This window comes from Mya arenaria, chromosome 5, assembly GCF_026914265.1.
Source record: "Mya arenaria isolate MELC-2E11 chromosome 5, ASM2691426v1".
NCBI lineage: Eukaryota > Metazoa > Mollusca > Bivalvia > Myida > Myidae > Mya > Mya arenaria.
This window is the reverse complement of record NC_069126.1, coordinates 13,897,086-13,922,337: the sequence shown is the minus strand read 5'-3', so window position 1 is coordinate 13,922,337 and position 25,252 is coordinate 13,897,086. Positions and strand designations below refer to the sequence as shown.

General features: G+C 33.2%; 1 protein-coding gene across 1 annotated transcript; it reads left to right on the top strand.

Moving 5' to 3' along the window:
• Positions 1 to 1,560: 1,560 nt before the first annotated feature.
• LOC128235461 (uncharacterized) lies at positions 1,561 to 24,936 on the top strand. The gene is made up of 9 exons (XM_052950281.1): positions 1,561 to 1,676; positions 6,339 to 6,434; positions 9,873 to 10,005; positions 10,258 to 10,365; positions 10,578 to 10,655; positions 14,141 to 14,868; positions 17,350 to 17,439; positions 21,321 to 21,444; positions 24,855 to 24,936. The coding sequence occupies exons 1-9, from the start codon at positions 1,601 to 1,603 to the stop codon at positions 24,934 to 24,936; spliced, it is 1,515 nt and encodes a 504-aa protein (XP_052806241.1). The 5' UTR covers positions 1,561 to 1,600.
• The last annotated feature ends 316 nt before the right edge of the window (positions 24,937 to 25,252 follow it).

Below are 25,252 nucleotides of genomic sequence, written 5' to 3'. Positions count from 1 at the left end.
TCACAAATTTAACTTCTTTAGTAACATATGTGTCCAAAATAATTGTTGATGTTGTGATTTAGTATAGCTATCATCCCTAATTCTTTGTTAAACAGTCTGTGATATAACTACATGTGATAGTTGGTTTGTTACTATGACATAAATATGCACTAATAAATCTATCCATCTATCTACCCACTGGAAATCAATAAAGATATAGTACATAATATAAATAGTTTTAATATTTATACATATGCCAAACATTGATGATTTTGTTTAACATATTTCTATTTCTAATATGTACAGTTTTGCCCATTATGATGGTTAATTTATGCATACTCGTGTGTGTTGAATGTAAAAAATGTGTGAATGTACATGCACTCAAATGTAAATATGTATATGTTCCATGTATATAGTGTTTATTTATGATATGTCGACTATTGTATTTTTCATTAAATGTTCACTCTTCTTCTGTGTAAAAGTTTGTGTTCTTGTGTACTTGTACCACTGTATTTCATTGTATGTTATCTTTTGTATGGCTATGATGTTGCCACAACATTAATGCTAATAAAACTTATGTTATGTTATGTTATGTATATCATCCATGTGCGATTAATAAAAAAGTATGAATAAATTATGTTATATTCTATTATCTTATGATGATTGTTTCTATGGTGAATTATTTTGAATGGGATCATGGGAATGTTGTTTAAATATATACATATAAAGCATTATATAATGCATGTTCAATGTCAATTAATTGAACAGTGTCAAAAAATACCGTAGTTTACACGAACATATTAATACAGATATGTACAATGTTTACATTTTCATTTTCATTTTATCATGTCAACGTGTATACACAACATGTAAAGATAAACTGTAAATATGTACATTTTGTTTTAAGCAGGACGGAAGTGTCCACATACTATTTGTAACAAACAATGAGGCCGAAATTAACATTATTTTATCGTTTTACATTCAATAAATACTTCTTAAAACAAGAGATTCTTTAATATAGAATGCTACTTTAATTAAATAATTCCTGTCATTTGATATTAATAATTGTAGAAGTTTGTACACAGCTTGAAAGGAGCTGTAGTAACAACGTTTTAGATATTTCTTTCAAAAAAAAAGAATAACATTGACATATTTAAAATAAAAGAAATTCATCTTCAATATAATGCAGAAAGTATAAATTTACTGAACATTTGCTGAACAAATAACCAAAAAACAAAACAAAAAGGCGCCACAAAAGGAAACACTTTGTGAGGAAATAAAACTCTATCATCTTACAAACCTTGCTTGTGAATGAAAAACTATTGCAAAATAGTATTAGTGTCAAGTTGGTCAATTATCGACATATACCGGCGAACTAATGGATTCCGTCATTCTATTTTATCGACTAAATATTGAACTGTATATTTGCTTTCAATGTTCAATGGCATTCCCATTCAGTGACTTTAATGATCTTAAATTAAATATTGATAGCATTCTATGAGCCCGTCACTGAATGCTTAAATCATTTATGTTGACCCTACTCCTCGTCATATGTTCGATTATACTTAGGGGTGCAAAATAATTTGTTTAATTCTGTTTCAAAGCATTAACTTGTTGGATAATGTACAAAATACATTGGTCGAAAAGGAGTTTATTTATTGGTTTTATAACTTGTCTTCTTGGCGTAAACTTACTAGGTAAGCAAAATTTATTTTGTAAAATACATATAAACTCTATATCATACAAGGATTTTGCGTGCGGTTAATTATAAGAAAGGGGTTAAACGTTGGAATACTGGTTTATGATTTTATAACTTCACAGACTTGTTGATAAATAAAGGATACTGTAACGGTCCGCTATAGGCGGCATATGTGCGTTCATAGTATAACATTCCGTTATAGACGGAAATACGTTCATAGTACGTATGTTTACTTGGTTGGTAATATGCAAATTAGCAAAGCCCGGTCTGTGTGTGGATTGAGAATTTACTGTATATAAAGACTAGCAGACCCCTGCAGGGTTGAGCATGCATTTCTTTGAAGGGATCTGCTGGCCTTTTTTGTCTCGCACTTTACAATACGAATAATTTAATGAATGATATGCGTGTTTGATGTCATTATCAAGGTAAAGAACGCAGTAGTAAGAGTAAGCGGGTAGTCCTTCGGACTCCAGACTCTGTAATCAGCTTTACCGGGTTGTATACCCCAATAACGTATATTTACATAAAAAAATACTTCTGTCCGGACTTGTTTGAATAATAATCTATTTCATTTAAAGAAACCTTACAGTATTTCTTCCTCACCAATGCTGTAAAAAGAACGACTCGATCGAAAACGGCAACAGCTTATCATATAACGTCACAATAACGCAGGAATATTAAACAACTCCAAACCTGTTGAAGCGTAACATCGAAACGCTTATGCCAAGAATTGATTTAATACATAAAAAAAATAACGCTTTACAACATGTTGATTTAAGTTTTGTGGCCTGCTGACACAATACAAACAATAACAAGATCAACAATTTTTAATTTACATTATAGTAATAAGATTCAAATCCAAAAGAAGATTATCAATGAAACAACATCTTTCGTACCTTCTTCACAAAGTAACGTTATATCATCTGAACCACCACACACCTCTGCATGTTCGTCTGAATCATCGGAAGTACTGTAGTCAGTGTCTGGTTTGAATTTTAAAAAAGCGATTATTCGTGATCCGAACATATCCAAAGATGTTGCGTTCATCGGAAAATTACCCCAATTGCCGAAAGGCAGTTCATTTAAGGAATGGAAGATGAGGTGTGAATATCAAAATATTAAGCGACATTTATATAGAACAGAACAGAACAGAAAGATGATTTATTTGGATTTAAACATATTGTTTCTCATCCATACAAATAATTATAACACAAAAGGATGGTAAATAAATACAAATAATACAGAAACAAAACCTATTAATACAAACAAGTGTAATTAAAGGATAATATTTATAAGCGAACTTCTTATTTCATTAGCTTTGCTTATATATTTACACAATCGATTTAACACCGATCTTTTATTTGATGAAAACAACTCAATCAATTTCCACACACTCGGGTTTCTAGTGTAATACTTGCTTATATAACGTTTCCTAATGTCTTTGTAACAATCACATTTTATAATAAAATGAAACTCATCTTCAATGTCTCTTAACATTAACACATAATACGCATTGTCTATCTTCTCTATTGACACGTTGCGGTCCATATCGTCCAGTTTCCACACGTAATTAGTTTAAACATATTTTATTCATCAACGTATACACATATTATAAAGACAAAGAGAAAAAAACACATGTACAATCTAGAAAAGGATTAGAACGGAAGATAAATATATCTTAAAAAGTTCTTCTCCGCACGTAATTTGTGACCAGATACACGCACCCTCGTTAAACAGCTACGCAGTGATTTGTTTGTAACAATGTCTAGATATTGTTCGTATTTAAGGTTATGTTTTAAATGTTTGTACACTGTCAACACACCATTATTTTGTAGACTCTCTCGCCATTCTTGCATGTAATTGTCTAGAATTGTCTGCTTAAACATAGGTATAAACTGCTTAGTAATAACAATGTCTGGAATATTCCATACATAAGTGAAACCAAATTTGTCGAGAATATTCTTAATATTGCTACACCAATTATGTTTTCCATTAACAAAGTCGATATATGAGAGATCGTACAAAGATTTAATAATACAATTGTCTGTATTGTCGACCTTAAGCCAGCATTTAATTAGCCGTATATATCGACTTATATGCAATGGGTACCGACCCAGTTCTCCGTAAACGCTACAGTTACTTGTGGAAAGTTTAACGTTAAGTAGTCGTTTACAAAATCTTAAATGCAGCCTCTCTACTTCCTGAGACTTCACATAACCCCAAACTTCACATGAATAATTCAATATTGAGCGTATATATTGTGTAATATGAAACATGTTTGCGGTGTCTGTCATTTATGATTAAACCATGCGCTTTCAGATGGATTTATTTTCAACATCCAAAAAACACTTGTTCCATGCTATGAAAGTCAAAGAAGAAAAATAAAACGTTAAATATTTAAAACCTGTTGTTAACAGCGTTAATTCAAGATGGCGGGTAATTCTTAACTAATCGATAACAATATCATTAGTTTAGAATTTCACAACCGACCTTAAAAGATAAGCTAGTAAATAAGTTGTACGGTACAACTGTTTAGGAATGGACATTGGTAACGATGGAAACTTGTTATATTCAACCTCAGTTTGGTTAGTTTCCTCTCCTAGAGATGCAGATGTCGTAAGTTCAGAGGATCCGTGTAAACACATATTGCTCACGGATTAACAAAGCAATAGTCCCTATATGTACATTATAGTTTAACGTAAACATGTTCAAAAGGATAAAGTGAAATAAAGGTAACATTCTCGTAAATAAAGGTATGCAAGCTGTGTGCAGTTCTAAACTAATGATGTTGTTATCGATTAGTTAAGAATTACCCGCCATCTTGAATTCTTGAAAAAACGTTATTAAAAAAATTATGCTCAATATATACATTAATAATAAATGTCAACTCATTGCAAATATAGAATAGCTAAATGTATATAAGATATAAACCAAATTACCAAATGTCAAACACACACTGTAACCCAAAAATAGTAAAGGTTATTGCCAAACATTGCCCAAAGTGACCCTAGAATATCCTAGAATATGTCTGCGAACAGCTGGTGGATCACGGACCAAAATTGGCGAGTAAACCAAAAAATAATATACTCAATTGACATGATAAAGAGACATAAAGTCTAAGACTATGGTCACAGTTAATGAAATTCAAATAAAAAAAGGATACAACCAACCAATATCATACAATGCGAAAAAATAACTTTGTCACAAACAGCTTGACATATTAAGCGGAAGTAATGGCTGTACACGGTTGTCCACAGATACAACAGAACGGATCAGTGAAACATAGTGATGCTACCATGTGCAATACATTGGCCATTTGACCACTCCAAAGCAGTGGTTGTATAATGAGTAAAACAACATGTAAATAGTAAAATTCACGATGCGAATTAGTTTAATCAAATACGTAGATTTTGTTTAACTTTGGCCGTTATTCAGGTGATTTTATTTTTTGGTTTTGGTCATAAAAAAATCAATTAAATATTTCTCGCGAAAAAATATGCAAGTTTAGGCAATTCTTTGGTAACATTATTTGCATTGTTCATAGGAACAAATAACATTCTAATTTGCATAACATTTTAAACATCAACACCTTTGAATTAAGAAAACGACTTTAACATTTTGTTCCATTATTAGTGCTTGCAGTTATCACATGTTTCATCTTTATCTTAATATCTTGGGGTCGAAAATGTGTCAGTCACACAGCAAACGTAAGTATTACCACGGTGGTATAGTTTAAGTGATATAAATCATTTTTATCTATAATGATTGAATTAAAATTGTACCGTCGTTATATAAAAGTCTGTGTTGGTGCAAGTGTCAACGACACTCAAATACATTAATAAAATAAAATAAAGTAGTACATGAAATATTAATATAACTATTTCTAACATCGTGGTCGAGTAATTCTCAGAACACTACCTGTATGTCAGAATGTGCGTATTTTTGTTTTGAATTGTAACTTCTAAAACTGCACATGACAGATGCTTTTGCCTAGTACATGTCTTCCTTAGGCCCTGTCTCCACTGGCTTTACTGGTTTTGTACTGACTAAACGTCTTCTTTTTTTCAAGCTTTGCCTTTTCTTGCCCTTTATCGCCCTTTATCGCCTTGTTTTGCTTTGCCTTGCCCAGTGTCTTATTGCTTAGGTTTGTCTTGCATTGTACTGTCTCGCCTTTTTTTGTCTCACTTTGCTTTGCGTTGTACTGTCTCGCCTTTGCTGTCTCGCATTGATTTGCCTTGAACTGTCTCGCCCTTTTTGTCTAGCAGTGCATTAGCTTTAACAATATCGCCTTATTGTGTCTTTCTCTTTCTCGCCTTGATTTGCATTCTTCTGTCTCACCTTGTTCCGATGTTCATGGTATGGCATTACTGTGGCAATACTTCGTATTTTATTGTTCCATATGGGTGGGGGGAGGGGTCTGCACAATGTCGTAAAACAATTGCGTTTGGCCTGCCACGCCTTGTTCGTATTGCCTTGTTTCGCCTTGTCTCGCATTATATTGTCTTACCTGGGCTTGCTTTGCACCTTCTCGAAATATAGTATTGTGTCGGTTAATTTTTGTTGTCTTATTCCCTGTATGACCATCTCATCACAAGAGTTATTTTTGTTTCACATAAAGCAATTCAAACTTATCTTTGTACGAGTTTTTTAATTGTTTCAGCGTTCTCGTTCATCACACAAACCACGCTACGCAGGACCGCCAAATCTAAGTTAAGCCGGGGGTTGTCATGGGTTACAATGGACGCCAATTATACAAGTAAGTAAAGAACCATGTTATACAAAGTTCGGAAATAGTTTGAACAATAGCGTAAAAACTTGCTTAACATAATGGTATAATGTCGTCACGAATTTTTTCTTGATTTCCATAATAAAAAAAACTAGGTTGATTAACGTGACCGGGCTTATCAGCAAATGAATTTGGTATGCAAATATGTTCTCTTCGGTATGTCAAAATTATTGGACATAAGAAACAACTTTGAAATAAACATAATCTCGTTCTTTCAAAATACTGTTTTCAATTCTGTACAATTGCGAAACTTCTCCCTTTTATTGATAAGAGGTTTTTGAATGTCTCGCTTAAAGAATTTACTTGTTGGTGACAGAAATTTCAAAATTTGATCATTGATTATTTTGTTATTATATTTTACTTCATGGCAGCAAAGGATTACCATTTGAACCTAATGGATATCAGTAAAATTTCGTGACCAACGCCTTGAAAGGCAGACCAAATAAATGTCACTGTAACATTCAAATGTCAGGAAGAGCAGATATCTTAATTCAATTTATCAATGTATACACAAGCATTGCTCCTATAATTTTCTTTCGTAAAATTTACTCACTTCCTTCCTTACTACACATGCATATTCTTCAACGAAGTATGTCGTCTGCTTGCTAAATATTAAACCCCAAAACTAAACTAAATAAATAAATAGAATACTTGTCCTTCAAACGACTTTTGCTCTGTGAAGGGCCCTTAATAGTATTCTATGTGATGACTTTTGCGGTTCTTGCTTTTTTACAAAATGACAAACCCGTCTACAAGAATTGAACATGAACATTTTCCCATGTCATGTTCGGCTCAATACTATTGTATATTGATAAATAGTCTTCTATTATAATTGGGTATTTACGCTGTTTGTATTTCATATCGAACCATGAAATATTTACTACTACCCACGGTTGCTTATTGACTCTGTGATATTGATTTCATACTGTACATCCATAGTATCGGTGACTGGTCAATAATCTAGCTGCGGGAGAGGAATTCAAACTTTGATACTTATGAAAACTATTTTAAAATAAGAGTATAGATCAATATTTTCGTTTTGCTATTTCCATATACTGTTTTTGGATGAACATCATATGTATAAATTTTGTAATTAAAAAGGTAATTTGTTAAGGGATTCTTTATTGATTTTATTTTATTTAAAAGGTCTAGACACCATATTATAGTCCCAGAATCGTTAGAATTTTCATTAAATCAAGACAAGAATTGTCATAACAAGCCAGTGCGGGGCCGATTACATGTTTAAAAGATTATTTTATTGTTGTCTCAGCTAAGTTTACCAGTTTAAAAAAGCGCATAATGGTTTTCTACTTTGAAGTGTGTATATTTAGCACGTGATTAGTACAGATACATATTCCGGTGCGTTTTTAATCTAGGTGGGATTTATGTGGAAGAAAAACCCAGTAAATTTCGAATGGGAAAAATACTCTAAAAACTTGAAAGATGCATTTGTCGTAGCATCGGTTATTAAAATTCAATTGTTGTACAAAACGATGTTAATTTTATGTAGGTTTTGATAAAAAAAAATTCCCTTACTACACAAAAAAACTTTTTATAGTATATTAAATTCGGTTAGATGTAAACCGAAACAGACGATCAAGTCAAGATGATATTCATCGCGATGAACAGAAATGAAAAAAAATATCTAAAAACTATCATTATAGTAAAAATAATTCATAATCATCAATTTGTTGCTTTAAAAAAAAAAGAACTCAAGCTTTTTAACGTTATCTTGTATGTTTTGGTACGTCTATAAAAAAAATCCATTTCAACTTAAACATTATTAAATCACATTTTCATGCAATTAAGCGAACAATCATATTGACGGACGCTGATCAAATGAAATGATTGACTCGGCGTTTGAACGTTCCTTTGGCGGAAGTCGAAAGAGGCGGAGTAAGTGAGTTAAGTAAATCACAGCATTTAAAATGTTAATGTGAACTGAACACCAGCACATAATTCACTTTCCAATGTCTCTAACTTGGACCAGTTTTTGCATCTACTCTTATAGTTACAATTTAGGCTTCATATTATAACAATACATAGCAACTGGTCTTACTTTTCAACTTGTTCATCTCTACGCAAACTACATGCATGAAAAAATACGTTAATCATTTCTTTAAATTTAAAGATGCACTCTTACTCCCAAATAAGACTTACCAGAATTAATTCAATTGTTTATATATACCAAAAAGGATAATACTCGTCGAAATCAATGGATTCTATGAAGGACACCGAGATTAATTTGAAAGAAAGGTGCAGAAAGCACAGTATTTCTACCTATTGGGACTACAGTAGAACGCAGTAAATAGTTTAGCACTCACCAATCATTTAATATTTTTGCGTATTTAGCTAGTACAATTACAATTTGTTATCAGTTATTAATAATTTCCATATATGCATTTTTTAGGAAGAAGTTAAAGATTTGTTTCCCAAAAAATATGTTTGTTATACATGTGTTTGTATTGATTTTGAATAAGAGTGTCACTTCAAATAGCAAAACTATTAATAAAAGTATACATGTTTGTACATTCAGATTATCATCAAACCTGATAAATGATTGCATTTAACTAGTGTAACAGTAACATTTTCTTCCATATGTTTTTTTTTAAATTAACAACTCATCAAGATGCACTTGAAATTGTCGTCATCGCTTATCACTCACTTCTATAATTTTTGCAGAACAACAAACCCCGTTTGCATTTGGCGAATTATTCTCCGCTGAACGTTTTTTTTTAAATAAATAGTTTTCATATGTCCTTACTATCGTTCTGATAACTCTATTAAAATAAACAGTGGGCTGTAAGTTTCCAATCAGAATATTCTCAAATAATGCAACACATTATAGCGTGTAGATATGCACAATACTTGAATCTACAATGTTATACACAGTCGCCAAGATATATGACTCATGAATTGTATAAGGAATGCTACTCACCAACTACGCATTTTGAAAAAAACAACGAGGGACGTATAAAAACAAAACATCATCATCTTATTTCTCGTCCATTGCCATCATCATCATCATCATCATCATCATCATCATCATCATCATCATTCTTGTCTTCGTACTCCTCGTCGTCGTCATTGGCATAACAATTAAAAAGCAGCAGCATCAGCATGGGCATCTGTATCGTCGTTATTCTTGTTTATTTTTCGATGTCATGATAAGTGTCACCTTTATCAACATTTGTGTCATGGTGATGTTGATGATAATGGCAACGACGATTTTAAGGATTGTGATAAGATTATACAAAATATGATGACATTTTTTTTCGATGCGTACCCAAATACCGCATTTTCACAAAAGCCGCTAGACATGTATACTGGGGATTTTTTAAGAATTTAAATTAAAAAAAAAACAACACTAAATAACAGTCACAACTCTTTTTCAATACTTCACATTAGGGAACAAGTCGGAGTCGGCGGAAGTCGTAACCGGCGGACAACCCCGAAGTCCTCCAAAGAAAAAGTACGACCTCCTAATAAACTCGTACATGAACAGCGGGTCTCGCTTTACGGGCAGTCTGTTTGGTTTTAGGTAAATCTTTATAAACTCAGTTTCTGCCTGTTAACAAAAATTACTCGTAAGTTAATTTTACTTTTTTTGTACGATTTTAACAAATTCATTTAAAAAAGAAGCATATCACGATGCCCTTGAAAGTTTTATCTTTAGTGAACATTAACCCGTACATGACGTTCGAATACACGTATATGTGATTTAATAATTATTTTCGTCTATCATTGATAAAAATCTTAGGTCAAAAAATGGATTTTTTTTTTAACTTTTCAGATCGGACTCGTTCTACTTCTATGAACCTTTATGGAATTTTCATATCTGGGAGTACTACCACGAGCCTAACCACGTCTGCAGTTCCATAGACGGTTCATCAAACTGCAGGTGCCCTGTTAATCAATTAATTTAAAACAATATTGTATGAAGACGAGTTTGCACGTTGTTATCGGGTTTGTTAAGGTCAAAATCGATGTAACAGCATTGCCATATATGATTTGTTTCAGGCTGAGCCGTTTTGTGATAAATCGGACTCAAATCTAGGAAACCGTTTGGTACATTTGCTTAACATTAAACAGAAGGCGTGTTTCTATTTACAGAGTGCTGTCAACCACTTATGTAAACGCCCCTAAGCCAAAAGAACGCGTGAAAAAGCCAAAGGTCACCAATATCAAAAAGTAAGTCTAAGTTCTTTGGGCGCTTCTATTTTTTTTTGTGTTTTCAAAACATTCGGGTATTTTTTTCGCAAATAACATAATAATAAGTTTTGCGTCTTCGTTTTTAAGAGTTTCTTTCGATGATCATCATCTTCAAATTATTAAGAACTTATAAAATCAAGTAAACATTTTAATGATTTCTTTTAGCTTTATTATGAGTTTAATTTATTAGATTGTTTATATTCTAAAAAAGATTGAGTTTATATTTTAAAGAGAGATCGATTGTTTATATTTTAAAGACAGATCTGACAGTGTATGACTGTGTGGTCATGAACTTAGTATTACGCAAAAAATAACTGTCGCAATAACTAAAAAACTTTTGAAGATATCCATATGAAATTTGATATACATGTAATCAGAGACCACACAAATGTACACTTGAACATTATACGTCTAGATTTAATAATAATTGAGTATTGTCCCTTAATCGACTATTAAAGAAAAAGCGATAAAAATTAGGAGTCCGCTAGCATCCACTTGTGGTTTACTTCATTTCGAACTTTCATAATCATTTGCTTATGTATCAGATACGCTGTCTACACACAATGTGCCATTTTACGGCATCGGTGTGTAGACCGCGCTATGTTTCATTTGAAATAGTAAAGAAATAGCTGTGTGAAGTAAGCTAAACATATGACATTGGACAATGGACATTCAAAATCGAATGTTGTACTGGCACGACATTGGACATTGGACATTCAAAATTGAAAGTCGTGCTGGCACGATATTGGACATTGGGATTAAAAAAAAATTGAAAGTCGTGCTGGCACGACATTGGAAATTGGACATTTAGAAATGAATGTCGTCACGACATTGGATATTGGGATTTCAAAAATGAATGTCGTGCTAGCATGACATTGGACATTGGACATTCAAATTCGAATGTGCTGGCACGACATTGGACATTGGACATTCAAAATTGAAAGTCGTGCTGGCACGACATTAGAAATTGGACATTCAGAAATGAATGTCGTGCCAGCACGACATTGGATATTGGGATTTCAAAAATGTATGTCGTGCTAGCATGACATTGGACATTCAAAATCGAATGTTGTGCTGGCACGACATTTGACATTGGACATTCAAAAATGAAAGTCGCGCTGGCACATTCAAATCAATGTATGACATGTTTTATGAATGAATATTTTCTACCGACTTTAAATTAATTTGGATGGCATGCAATTATCGGATTTAATTTAATAGATATTGTCTTAAAATTGTTTGAAAAGGGTTAGAGATCACAAAAGCAATGGACCATTATAACATTTATTAACCACAAGAGAGCATTGTCATTACGATTCCATCGCAATACTTAGTATTTGAAAATTAAGCATGATTCAGATAGATATGATGTCACATATGAAGAGAAAGATTCAAATAAATATACCAATGAATGGTCGTGGATTATATGTAGACAAACAGTAATAATGCTTTCAAAATGGCATACATTTAATAAGCTAAATGGTATACACACCACTGCTACACATCCAGTACCATTTATAAACGAAGTGAAGATAATTATATTCACAGTATTTAATGACATATGGAACATATACACATGCATTGATTATTCCAAAAAGTATAAATGTAATCGTTCCTACATCTATTTTATCTGGTTTTACGTATTATAACACGAAATATTATCAATGAGTCGATTAAGTTACCTATTATTTTAACTCAAGTAGTCGAACATGCAATGTCGTCTTCATTTGGTAAAGTTTACATGAAATAATTGTGTTTGAAAAACCTTTTTGATATTCATAAGTCGACAGTATTACACAAAGCGTTTTATAATCAATCACATCGACATTAAACAATTCCAAATGACGTCTTCATAACATACGACAAAAGTGTGACACCATAGTCATTGGAAATGGCATCTCGGACAGAACTGACAATTTGGATAACAAATGAGAAACTGGTTGAAAGGAAACAAAGCGCAAAGCGCAAATAATAATATAAACTCAACAAATGCCAAAGAAGTGGCATTTCTTTTATGTATGTACCTTTGAAATCATCAACGCTAATGTTCGAAGAAAATTGCAAAATATTGCGAAACAAATAAAACACATTTCAAAAAGTTTAACTCTATAATGCTCCGTTTTAATTTTAGACTGGAAATATACTACATGAACTGCAATGATACCAAATATATCTAAAATATGATTAGTTCGCACTTATGCAGAGTTTTATTTTTAACTAGTTTTATAAGTGGAATTTAAAATGGCCGATTTCGATTTAGTTTTTGTTTGTCCAATGTCCAATGTCGTGTCAGCACAACATTCGATTTTGAATGTCCAATGTCCAATGTCGTGACATTCATTTTTCAAATCCCAATGTCCAATGTCCATTGTCGTGCTGGCACGACATTCATTTTTGAATGTCCAATGTCTAACCAGCAGAACTTTCAATTATGAATGTCCAATGTCGTGCCAGCAGAACATTCGATTTTGAATGTCCAATGTCCAATGTCTCGCTAGCAAGACATTTATCTTTCAAATCCCAATGTCCAATATCTCGCTGGCACGACTTTCAATTTTGAATGTCCAATGTCCAATGTCGTGCAAGCACAACATTCGATTTTGAATGTCCAATGTCGTGCCAGCACAACATTCGATTTTAAATGTCAAATGTCCAATGTCGTGCCAGCATAACATTCGAGTTTGAATGTCCACTGTCAAATGTCTTGCTAGCACGACTTTCATTTTTGAAATCCCAATGTCCAATATCGAATGTCTTGCTAGCACGACATTCATTTTTGAATGTCCAATGTCCAATGTCGTGCCAGAACAACATTCGATTTTGAATGTCCAATGTCCAATGTCGTGCCAACACAATATTCGATATTGACTGCCCAATGTCCAATGTCGTTTGTTTAGCTAACTTCACACAGCTTAAAGAAATAGTAAAGCTATCTTTGTTTAAAGTCTTCATTCCAAGCAAAATTTGCCTTCCGACGAAGCATTTATGACGTAATTTATCACGTGTTATAATCACACTGGGCATATATTCACAGAATCTTCATTCGTATTATAATGACATATTTTAGCCGGACATCATCACTATTCCCTGATTTAATTTCCCAAATACTGTGATATGTTACACAAGTAAATGGTGGACGACTGCATAGATAGCAGGTGTATTTACAGACATCCTTTCGTTTCAAAGAGTGAATCTGTGACAAGTTTGTTTTCGTGTTTGCTTGTACCTGATTCTCGCTTGAGAAACCGAATATACATTGTACTCCATACCTTATCCTTCATGTCATCGGTCATTAAGTGCCTGGTTTTAAAGCATTGGTCATTTTTGGAAATTATGATTAGTAAAATAATACTCATATACGGCTGAATATTGGCCGAAATATCCTCCAACATATTGATATCAATTGACTTTAAATCAAGTGTATGAACACCCTGAGATTATCTAAACCTGTCTTTCTGATTCAGGGACACCAACATTACGGGACTAATGAATGACGTTCTAGGAGACATTTACTCATGCAATTTCTCCAGAATCGAGAATCTCGTTGTAAGCGGCGTGCACGACCTGGATAATCTCGCTGGCCCAAGCTGGGCAAAATACAAGAGTTGTGTTAAGGCGAGGAAGCCGAAATCAACATGTTTGAAAGAACTGGAGCAGATATGCAAAGCGGCAACGCACATTGTTACAAAAGTGTTAAGAATTACCACAGGATCCCTTCAACCATTATTGGAGAGAAAACCTAATTTAAAAGTGATACAGCTGTTTCGAAATCCGTTTGCTATCATAAATAGTAGGACGCACAGTAAGGGATATCCTGTGAGAGATTTTACAGCAAATGCGGCAAACCTCTGCAAGAAAATGCACTGGGACTTCACCGGCGCTTTAGAACTTCAGAAGAAATACCCAGGAAGGGTGAAAATCATATTCTATGAAGATCTCAAATCAGACGTAGAGGGAAAAATGAAGACTTTGACGGATTTTATCGGAATGGATTATGATGTAAATGTGATTAAGAAATATAACACAGTGAAGACGAATGTTGCTAAAGCGAACACACCATCTCTAGTGAAAGAGAGAAAAGAAGACAATGCCCATTGGTGGAGGTCACATATGTCTTTTCCCACGTACCAGAAAACACTGGATAAATGTAGAGAGGTTGTTAAAGAGTTTAATTTAACAGTATTTACTGATAGTAAAATGTTGACTCAGTCTAACATTTCTGAATTGGTTCTACCAAAGTATCTGACAATATGAGTGTACTGTTAGGTTATTGAATGCAGTAGCGACGGGGGATAATAACGGTGACGGGGGTGGTACTACTAATAATAATAATGGGTCACAACGATGACGGACGGGGTAGAAACGGTTACGGGATAGTTGGCAATAGCGACTAGTGGGGTAGTGAAGGGGCTGGTAACAACGGTGACTATATACGTAGTTTTGAGGACTGAACTGAAAATGTTGTGACTAAAGGGGTACCAATGACACTTACAAGGGATACAAACGACGACATGAGTGGTAACGATTACGACAGAAGAGAAAACAACTAGATACCAGAAGGGTTGAACATTTGCCATACAATAATTAAAGCTGCACTCTCACTTTGAACGTTTTGAAAACTTTTTTTATTTTTTTGTCTTGGAACGAGCCAATGTTTGCGAAAATGCATTGAAACTAGTTAAATAAGACTGCTGACAATAAATTGGATCGCAATTTTTTATATTTAAGTTCAAAAATTGATGTTTCATGCATTTTTTTTAAACCGTTAGTAAACCTAAAACATTAATTTTCGAACGGAAATATGAAAATATACGATCTGATTTTTTGTCAGCAATCTTATCTCATTAATTTACAGATATCTACGTAAAAAATTGCCCTTTCCAAGACAAAAAGTAAAAAAGTTGTAAAAATGGTAAATCTGTGAGAGTGCAGCTTTAACATCTTAATGGACGTTGAACAGCATTAACCATTAAGTTACCTTTATTATCTCCTAGTCCAATTATTACAATACTTGTAAAATTGTGATTATGTAGTCTTTATAAGACATTTTATTGACATAGCTGATGCCATCTGTGATGCGCTCCTTGGACGCTTTGTTTTGAAGCACACTGCAGCAAGCGATAATGACACGACACGATACGGATTTGTGAAAAACGCATTTTGGTAATCTGGCGCTGCATGAAATATTTACTTCGGAAATGAACGGTTACAACGACGTGTATCTTTTGTCGAAGTGGTTTAACATTTAAAACTCTTATTCTGTGAGTTAACTTATTATACGATTTATAGAAACGATTTTGAAGCGAGTCATTGCTTCTTTGCGATTCTGCTAAGTAAGAATGGCGTTATGTCTGCACAACTACGCCCCGCCTTTAGACGTACAGGTTTTAGAATGTTTAAAGCAAAGGAAACACCACATGAATAAAAAAATCGTTGTGTGAAATAAGCCTATGTGTACAGCAAAATTAATCGCAAAACGTTAGCAATTAGACACATGCACTGCAATGCGGGAGTGAACAATAAGAATAAATACGATTTTAATGCCTTCGGCCATTTATATATCAAATATTTCATTTTCCTGGCCGAGATATGATCTAATTGTATATACTAAAACACATTCATATAACCCACTGTTCGTATATGGCAAACAAATGTAGTGAAATTATATTGATGCCATTTTCTTATGGATTCACAATGTTTCTTTTGAAATATACACGGATGTACGCGGGATTTATAACATGTCTGGTTCTGTTATTTACACTCGGTATGTTAATTTTAATAAAACGTTGGTGTTAGACAATGCTATTATATTACTGTCCCTAAAGAAAATGTTTTAAAGATCCCGTTGTTGTCGCGGGTAAATTATGCATTATATTCTAATCGCTGCAATAAGGTATTTTGTCTTGGTGATCTTGGGTATTGGCAATTATCTTGTGAAGGTCGACATTCGGAACACATCGGCCATTTCCCATCGAAAACAACCTCGGATGTATATGGACGGTTTACAATGTAAGAAATTTTTACAATTTATTACGTTGCAAGTACATGTAGATCGCGTAGTAATTTAAATTTAGCAGTTTAACTTAATATACTCTTGGTAATCTTAATTATTTATGCACTAATACAATTCACTAGCAATTAATTTAAATTGAGATATACAAAATACACATTTAAACACTACATATGATTAATAATCTTATTTTATTTTTTTACAAACTACTGTTGTTGATGTACCAGAATACATCTGGGCGTGTTTTTAATGGAAAAGGGCCGGGGAGTTCCGAATGGAAGGTCGAATGGCTAAAACGTGTGATTGATTGTTATGTGGTATTGATCTATTGTGATTTTTAAGAACTTGTTTTATATTGTGTCTTGCATTACAGTGTTTACAGGCCAACCACTCGCAATGATAACTATTTGAGTAATATTCTTAGTCATTGTGAATCCAAATGATATACATGCAATGCTATTTGATGTTGTTTAGAGAGTTTATATTTGATATTGATTAAAATTCTCACGCAAGCAAGCACGCACGCAAGAACGCACACACGCACACACGCACGCACGCACTCACACACACGCACACACACACACACAACACACACACACACGTTCGCGTGCATTTTAACCACTGCCACAGAATATATTTGAGTTGTCAAAATGTATATTTTAGAGTTTCATATATGGATCTTCGACCACCAAGATGAGATCAACAGCGCAGACGGGGAAAACACATGGTCCAAAGACAAACTACGTGACCATTGTAAGATAACCGGCTTAAAAACATTTTTATCTCACCTAAGCACATCTTGTGCAGTGGGAGCTATTGTGATAGGGTGATTGTCCGTCGTCCGTCGTCAACATTTTCCTACAAACAATATCTCCTCCTTAACCACTGGGATATTTTAAACCGAACATCACCGGAATATTTCTTGGGTTGTGCTCATCCAGATTCCTTCGATAAGAATGGTCCCGTGCAAAGCTGCGGTTGCCTTTGAAACCGAAAGGAATTGAAAAACACCTTGAAAATCTTCTTCTTTGGATCAACTGGCCCGATTTCAACATAGCTCAAAAGAAGATTTTTCACTTTATGTCTAAATGGAAAACCATCTCAGAATCCTCCAGATCTATTTTAAAAGAATTTTACAGAGATTTTCCTAAGGTGACCATATATCAAATTTCTGAACCCAATTTTGATTGGTAAAAGATGGCCACCAGGGGGGCGGGGCTACTTCTCATTATATGTCTATATGGAAAAAATTGAAAAACTTCTCTTTAGAAACCAGTAGCCCGATATTAAAATATGTTCAAAAGAATTTCCTCAAGTAAAACTTTCATTTTTTTCTTTTCTTTTTATTTTTTAGTTCACATGTTTTAATAGAAAGCTATATAAAAATATTTTTTTAAAAAGAATGTTTTTTATGCCTTTTTAATTAAAAAAAAAAAATATAATATTTCATTGTTTTACTTTCATTTAAGATATTAAATTCAAACTTCATATTTTTTTCACCCTATCAATGCGCTGTTAAAGTTACGGCCTTTCGTCATTCTTTTAACAAATACATCTTTTCCATATTTTGTATACGCCCTTTAAAAAGACCCGTGGCATTCAGGCGGACGGCGTTCAGTATGTTGTCTCATCATTAAATTAAGAATCCTTTGTCCAATCAGGTGAGCGATATAGGGGCCATCTTTGCCCTCTTGTTTTACATAACTTGACATCTTTATACATCTGTTTTTGCATTGTCAGATAAAGATTTGTTCAGAATGAAAGTTTAAGAAACGTTGATACTTACAACCTACCTTACAACATACTTATTTACTTTCTTTTGTTAAGTATTGAATTCAATTATCAACATGCCAGAGGCGTTTTTGACGTTACTAAACAATTAATTGATAATGGTTTTGAAATTATGTAATAAGGGTTATTATCATTCTCAAGTGAAGTAGAAATTGGCAACATAACCTGGTGCGCAATATTTATGCGAGCCCACAGGACTTCGTTTCACTAAGATTGTGAGGCTTAAAGTGACACTCGTATTTAAAATCAATACGTACACATGTATAACAAACGTACATTTTGAATGATAAATCTTTTACTCTAAATAATACATTGATGAAAAATATAAATTACTTGTAACAAGATTGTAACCGTATAATAATAGCTGAAAACTAAAATGCTAAATAAATAGCTGAAAAATGCACAAATATTAACTGACTGGTGGGGCTAAAATATTTACAGTGATCAACTATGGTCTCATATGGTAGAAATACCGTATTTTCTACACCTTCCTTTCAAATAAGCCACGGTATACTTCATAAGAACCATTGTTTTCGATATGTATATGTATTCATCCTTTCGGTAAAATAAAACAATTGTATTAATTGTGGTACATCTAATTTGTAAGTAAGAGTGCATCTTGAAGATCATAAAGGACAACATACGTTTTGGGCCAAAATCGGCCTCCTCCAGATTTATAAAAAAATACACCACGGAATAATATACATGTGTAGCTCGTATTTTCCGAAATTATAAAAAAAATATTTCAAAAAACCTTGAAATGGCGACTTGTTGAGTAACGTACGAGTATTTCATAATTCCACTGCGTAACCTCTTTTTGGCGTACACTGTGTTTCAAAAGAAATATAGAAATACCCTACAGCTACAATTAACACGTGTTCTTGTACCTGTGGCGCAATGTCACTAATAATTGTTAAGAGCTGAACCATTTGGTCAACTTGTAATACCTTTTACATATAAGCGTACTATGCATAATCGTATAGCTTTACAAATTGGGTATAGTTAAGAGGGTGTGACACCCTTAGGCCCCCCCACCCAACCCTCCCATTCCCCGGGTAGGTAAGACAGGTTGTATTAAAAGAAAACGCTGGATTCGGATTCACTTGGCAAACTAGCACACATAAATGACAATTATTAACATGTAAATTATTTTCATTTAAATCTGAAATAAATCAACTTTCTTGAAGAGTTCAGATATTCTCACGGGCTGCCTGTCGTACTTTGAAACCTGCATTGTTTGGGTCATGTGAGGGGCATGATCTCCGGCCTTTTCGGACCCCAAACCCAATTAGTTTAAACATTATATACTCTACAGCGATTGTGAAGAAAGTTATGCTAACTTATACTAAGTCACTCTCGTTGGCACAATGTTGGCGCGAGAGTATGCTCTTAAAGGTGAACTAAAGGAGCCGCCGCTTGTTACGTCCATAGTGATTTGATGGGAATTAACTCCTGCACATAATTTAGTGACAGTTAACCTAAAATATTTCTCTTTTTTCAGATTTATCAAAGGGGTCACTCCTACCAACTATCTAGCATAAAATAACTATGAATTACTGCAGTTAAACAATGTCAGGAAATCTCGAAATGCCGAAATAAACTGCAGTAATTCAAAGCGGTCCTCTATTTAGGCATTTCGAGATTTTCCGACTGGCCGGTCCTTATAATGACAAATGACCCAAAGTCGTGTTTTAGATTTCTTATATTATACCGAACATTTTATATTACCATTCGATATTTTGAAAGGCTATTTATGTGTTTTATTAAACATAGCAATTCATGTTTACTTGCGACAATACTTCGCCGTTGTAAAAAATGCAAGTTGTACTTACCATTTGTATGGCGTCACCATATTATTGGATTTTTTTTTATTAAAATACACTTATAAACGGTCCGATCGACTGTATATGTACGTATAAAGACACATTTGTATATATAGTAAGATATGATTAGAAAAAGCAAATATACGAATTAGATGTATGGCCATCAATCGATATTGAAACGTTTTTATTCAATATTTATACTAAATAGCACTACGAATTCCTGTTAAATATAAAGCGGTAATCTTGATTGAATTGGGGAGGGGATGACACCCTCGGAAACAAAAAAAAGATTTCTTCATACGGATGAATAATGTTATGTTTTCTATTTCATTTCATTTTATGCCAAACATAAAATATTTATTATCTTAACCTTAAGTAAAGACAAACAAAGGAACACAATATAGGTGTGCCAACAAGCGGGGTATTTTATTTTGTATATTCTGACAATTCAATAACATTCACACAGGCACTGATTCCCTGAATAGCCATAACATGGTGAATGGCTCAATGTTCCTATACACAGTGATGAATGCTTCTGCATTGTAGTAATGTCCGGAATCAATGCCACTCACAGCCCTCTACACGAATAAACTCCCATTCGTACGTTGGTAACACAAACAATACCAAACTGAAAAATAAATATGCGTTAATAACACAGAAACAATCATCTATTTGTATATCATTTTTTGTAATCAATAAAACACGCTACTAGTGTACAATGACACGATCCTCTCCGTACCCCACTTGCTTATCGAATGATTTCCCAAATCAGTACATAACCCGATACTTGTAATTTCCTCGAGGAAAATGTAAAACTTATATAAACTACAGTACCCTACAAAATCTACCTCACAACCGAATTTTACATTATCAATTCCGATAATAAATACATTTAACTTATTTCTCAACTACTTTAAGATATGAATGTCAACGTTGAAGTAAGTAACCAAATAATGGTGATGAATTATTTACTTTCTGACTCCTGACTCGCACACCACTTTTCGTTTTCCTTTCATCCAGTTTCAACCAAGCTAAGTGACGACACGATTGAACAACAAGAGCAGACATTCCAGAAGTATGACCTGTTGATCAACACTTACATGAACGCTGGTTCAAGATTCACAGGGAGTCTATTCGGCCAAAGGTGAGTAGTTCTTGGATGTTATTCAATATACACTTTAAATTTTATCTTATGGTCATACATCATTGACTTAATTCATTCTATTGGTCAGTTATCAATAAAAAGTAATATCGATAAGCTATATCGTTCTTAGATCCAAACAACACAAATATTTGAAAACCAGTCCAGGTATAGCTGGACCTTGTTTTTCTAAGAAATTATAGACGTGGACTTTACACTGCTTAAAGTGACACTCGTATTTAAAGCTACACTCTCACAGATATACCTTTTTTATTTTTTTGTCTTGGAAAGAGCAATTTTTTGCGTAAATATCTGCAAACCAATGATAGAAGATTGCTGAAAAAGATAAGATCGCAGATTTTCCTATTTCCGTTTGAAAATTAATGTTAAATGGCTTAAAGTGTTACTAACTAACGGTTTAAGAAAAATGCATAAAACATCAATTTTTGAACTTAAATATAACAATCTGCGATCTAAATTTTTGACACCAATCTTATATAACTGGTTTCCATGCATTTTCGCAAAATTTGGCTCGTTCAAAGACAAAAAATAAAAAAAGTTGTAAAAACTGTCAATCTGTTTGAGTGCAGCTTTAAAATCAATACATACATTTTGAATGATAAAACTTAAACTGCTTACTAAATAATGCATTCATGGACAATAATAATTGCTGATAACAAGATTGAAACCGTGTATTTAATAGATGAAATATTAAATGACAGGTGAGTGCTAAAATATTTAGAGTGATCAACTTTAATCTCATAAAGTAAAATACCGTGTTTTCTGCACCTTTTAAATTCAAAACGGTATTCGTCATACGAACCATTTGATCTCGATATTTATTCATCCTTTTCGGTAAATTAAAACAATTGTATTCATTAAGGTACATCTTATTTGGGAGAAAGAGTGAATCTTTAAGAGTCCTAGAAGACACTAGATAAGTTACGGGAAGAATCTACTCTATAAATGCCATTACGATAATGTTAATGAAACGTATCTCGGGCCTCATTAAAACTGGGTCCTGCAGATTTACATTTGGGATAAGGGCCACCCACAGCACGGAGTTGGCGGGGAGAACCATACCTTTAGACATTCAGTCCACTTTTGTATCTTGGCAATTCCGGAATAACAGATTCGCTAAATTTCAGCGCTTTCTGAATGGGTCTTAGCTAGGTAAATTAGCAAAAAGCCGCCATTCTGACTTCAATTATATGTATCGCCTTCGCAATTATTTAGATAGCAGGGTCGTAGGTATCATGTTGATCGAATACGATTTAAATGCCCGAGAATACTGCGGGCGTTCTGTAGTTTTAAACATTTACTGTTTAACATAAGTATTGCTTTCTACATTTTATATTCTGTCGAATCTAGTTGTATGTAAGCATTGATTTCCCTAAAATAACAGATTCACAGTTAATTACACATGTATATGTTTTCCGGTGATATATAGAGAATTGTTAGTAAAATAAAAATGGTATTTCACTGTTTCAAACAATGAAATAACGTTGCGATAGTTTTTCATTGTTTTGAAATTTAAGCCCGTTCTCACTTCCAATTCAAACGTCAGCGCGCACAGGGCTGGGACACAATTTCAACGAAATCATTTTCGAAATAACGTTACGTTCGCATTCAATTTGGCGTGATTTTCTGAGAAACTACAATTAAATGTCATTTTTTATATTCTTTTTAGGCATAAAATTAGTATACAATTTTTTTGTTGTGGTGTAAGATTGCAATGTTTTTTACTTTGTGAAAACCAAAACTCAATATTATACTCGTGGCGTAATTTTGGTGCTCTCTTATTGAAATATATTACGATCTTTCACTGATAAAAACCATTGTCCTCAATATAGTATGTTGTGAACATTCTACATTATACAATAATAAGTAAAATTCCATAGAGTACCTCGGGCATTTTGTGTTGAGGTTTTAATGTGCTTTCCAAGGGGTATTTGTTAACGTTATGGTTTCTGTGCTTCTCCCTCTTGTTTTCAGTCTATCATGCTACAACTAGCTGTGTATTTCTAAGATTTAAGGAAAGCAATATTTTAACACATTAATGAACCCCTCTCATATCAAGATCTGAGTTGCAGTGTTATTTATTTTAACAATTATTTGTCTCGTACCATGATCTGGGTTACAGTGTTATTTGTTTTAGCAATTATTTGTGTCGTAGTATGATCTGGGTTACAGTGTTATTTATTTTAACAATTATTTGTATCGTGTCATGATCTGGGTTACAGTGTTATTTGTTTTAGAAATTATTTGTATCGTATCATGATCTGGGTTACAGTGTTATTTGTTTTAACAATTATTTGTCTCGTATTATTATCTGGGTTACAGTGTTATTTGTGTTAGCAATTATTTGTCTCGTATCATGATCTGGGTTACAGTGTTGTTTGTTTTAGAAATCATTTGTATCGTATCATGATCTGGGTTACAGTATTATTTGTTTTAACAATTATTTGTCTCGTGTCATGATCTGGGTTACAGTATTATTTGTTTTGACAATTATTTGTATCGTATCATGATCTGGGTGGCAGTATTATTTGTTTTAACAAGTATTTGTCTCATATCATAATCTGGGTTACAGTGTTATTTGTTTTAACAAGTATTTGTCTCATATCATAATCTGGGTTACAGTGTTATTTGGTTTAACAAGTATTTGTATCAGGCTTTTGAACATTTCAGAGAAGGGTCGTTCTACATTTACGAACCCCTGTGGCATTTTAGGATCTGGGATTATTTCATGACGCCGAATCAGGAGTGCACAAGTTTGGGAGGTGATCCGCTGTGTTGGTAACGACCTTAAATAACTATGCTTTTTTAAACTAAAAGTTCTACTATCATGTATGATTGTTATGAAAAAAAAACAAAAACAATTTCACAAAAGGCGGTATGCAAAAGCATTTCCTTGATACTTCTCAGACGATTGACTCCTGTTTAAGTAAATTGATTTGATATTTTAAAAAACAACATATTAACTATATTTATCATTAGTTTATACATATATGAGACGTCACTAATTATTCTTTTTATAGTCCGTATATTCAGTGTGTGTATACCACGTGATAAATTCCGTCATATAAGCTACGTCGGAAGGCAACATTTTGCTTAAAATGAAGACTTAAATCAAAGATAACTTTTACTACACCATTTAAAATAAAACAAATGGCAGTCTATGCTGTTTAAAGAGCACCGCATTCGTTTTATTATGTCATACTTATGTGACTATGTTTACATAAATTGTTAACAAAGTTGGCAATGATCGCATATTATTAAAAAATGAAACAAATACTTTAAATATGCATAATAAAAGGGAGGTAAGATTAAAATTAAATACATTTATTTCGTTTGTCTTTATATCTTTTTAATTGCATTATTGTGTTGTAAGTTTTTGTTCGCTCCTACAGGAACTCGACAGTGTCCGCAGTGATAGCACGGAAACACAATGACAAAATTCACAAACCCGTCCTCGAAAACATTGAACAGTAAGATGTTTAATTAAAATGCTTTATGTACAGTTTTTAAAAATAGTTCAAACACTAAAATACTTATTAAATTTCTACTTAATATTTGTCACTGTTTTGACCAATACATTGATTTGGCAATCCCACTATGGAGGCTATTCGTTGCCAAAAGTCCAGACGTGTAATTCCCACAATGTGCTTCTTAATCATACTTAATATCTCTTACATTTGTCAATGTAGACGTGCTATTTGTTGTTTATATTCGTCAGTAGTTCCGTATTGATTTGTCATTTGCCATTATAGTAGTCAAAATGTAAATTTGTCAGATCTACCCTGTATAA

Bases quoted from the DNA above. Each gene is read 5' to 3' on its own strand.
- LOC128235461 (XM_052950281.1), top strand. From the start codon at position 1,601: ATGTACAAAATACATTGGTCGAAAAGGAGTTTATTTATTGGTTTTATA. The intron at 6,435-9,872 runs GTAAGTAAAGAA...ACTTCACATTAG, and splicing joins AATGGACGCCAATTATACAA to GGAACAAGTCGGAGTCGGCG. The intron at 10,006-10,257 runs GTAAATCTTTAT...TTAACTTTTCAG, and splicing joins GGCAGTCTGTTTGGTTTTAG to ATCGGACTCGTTCTACTTCT.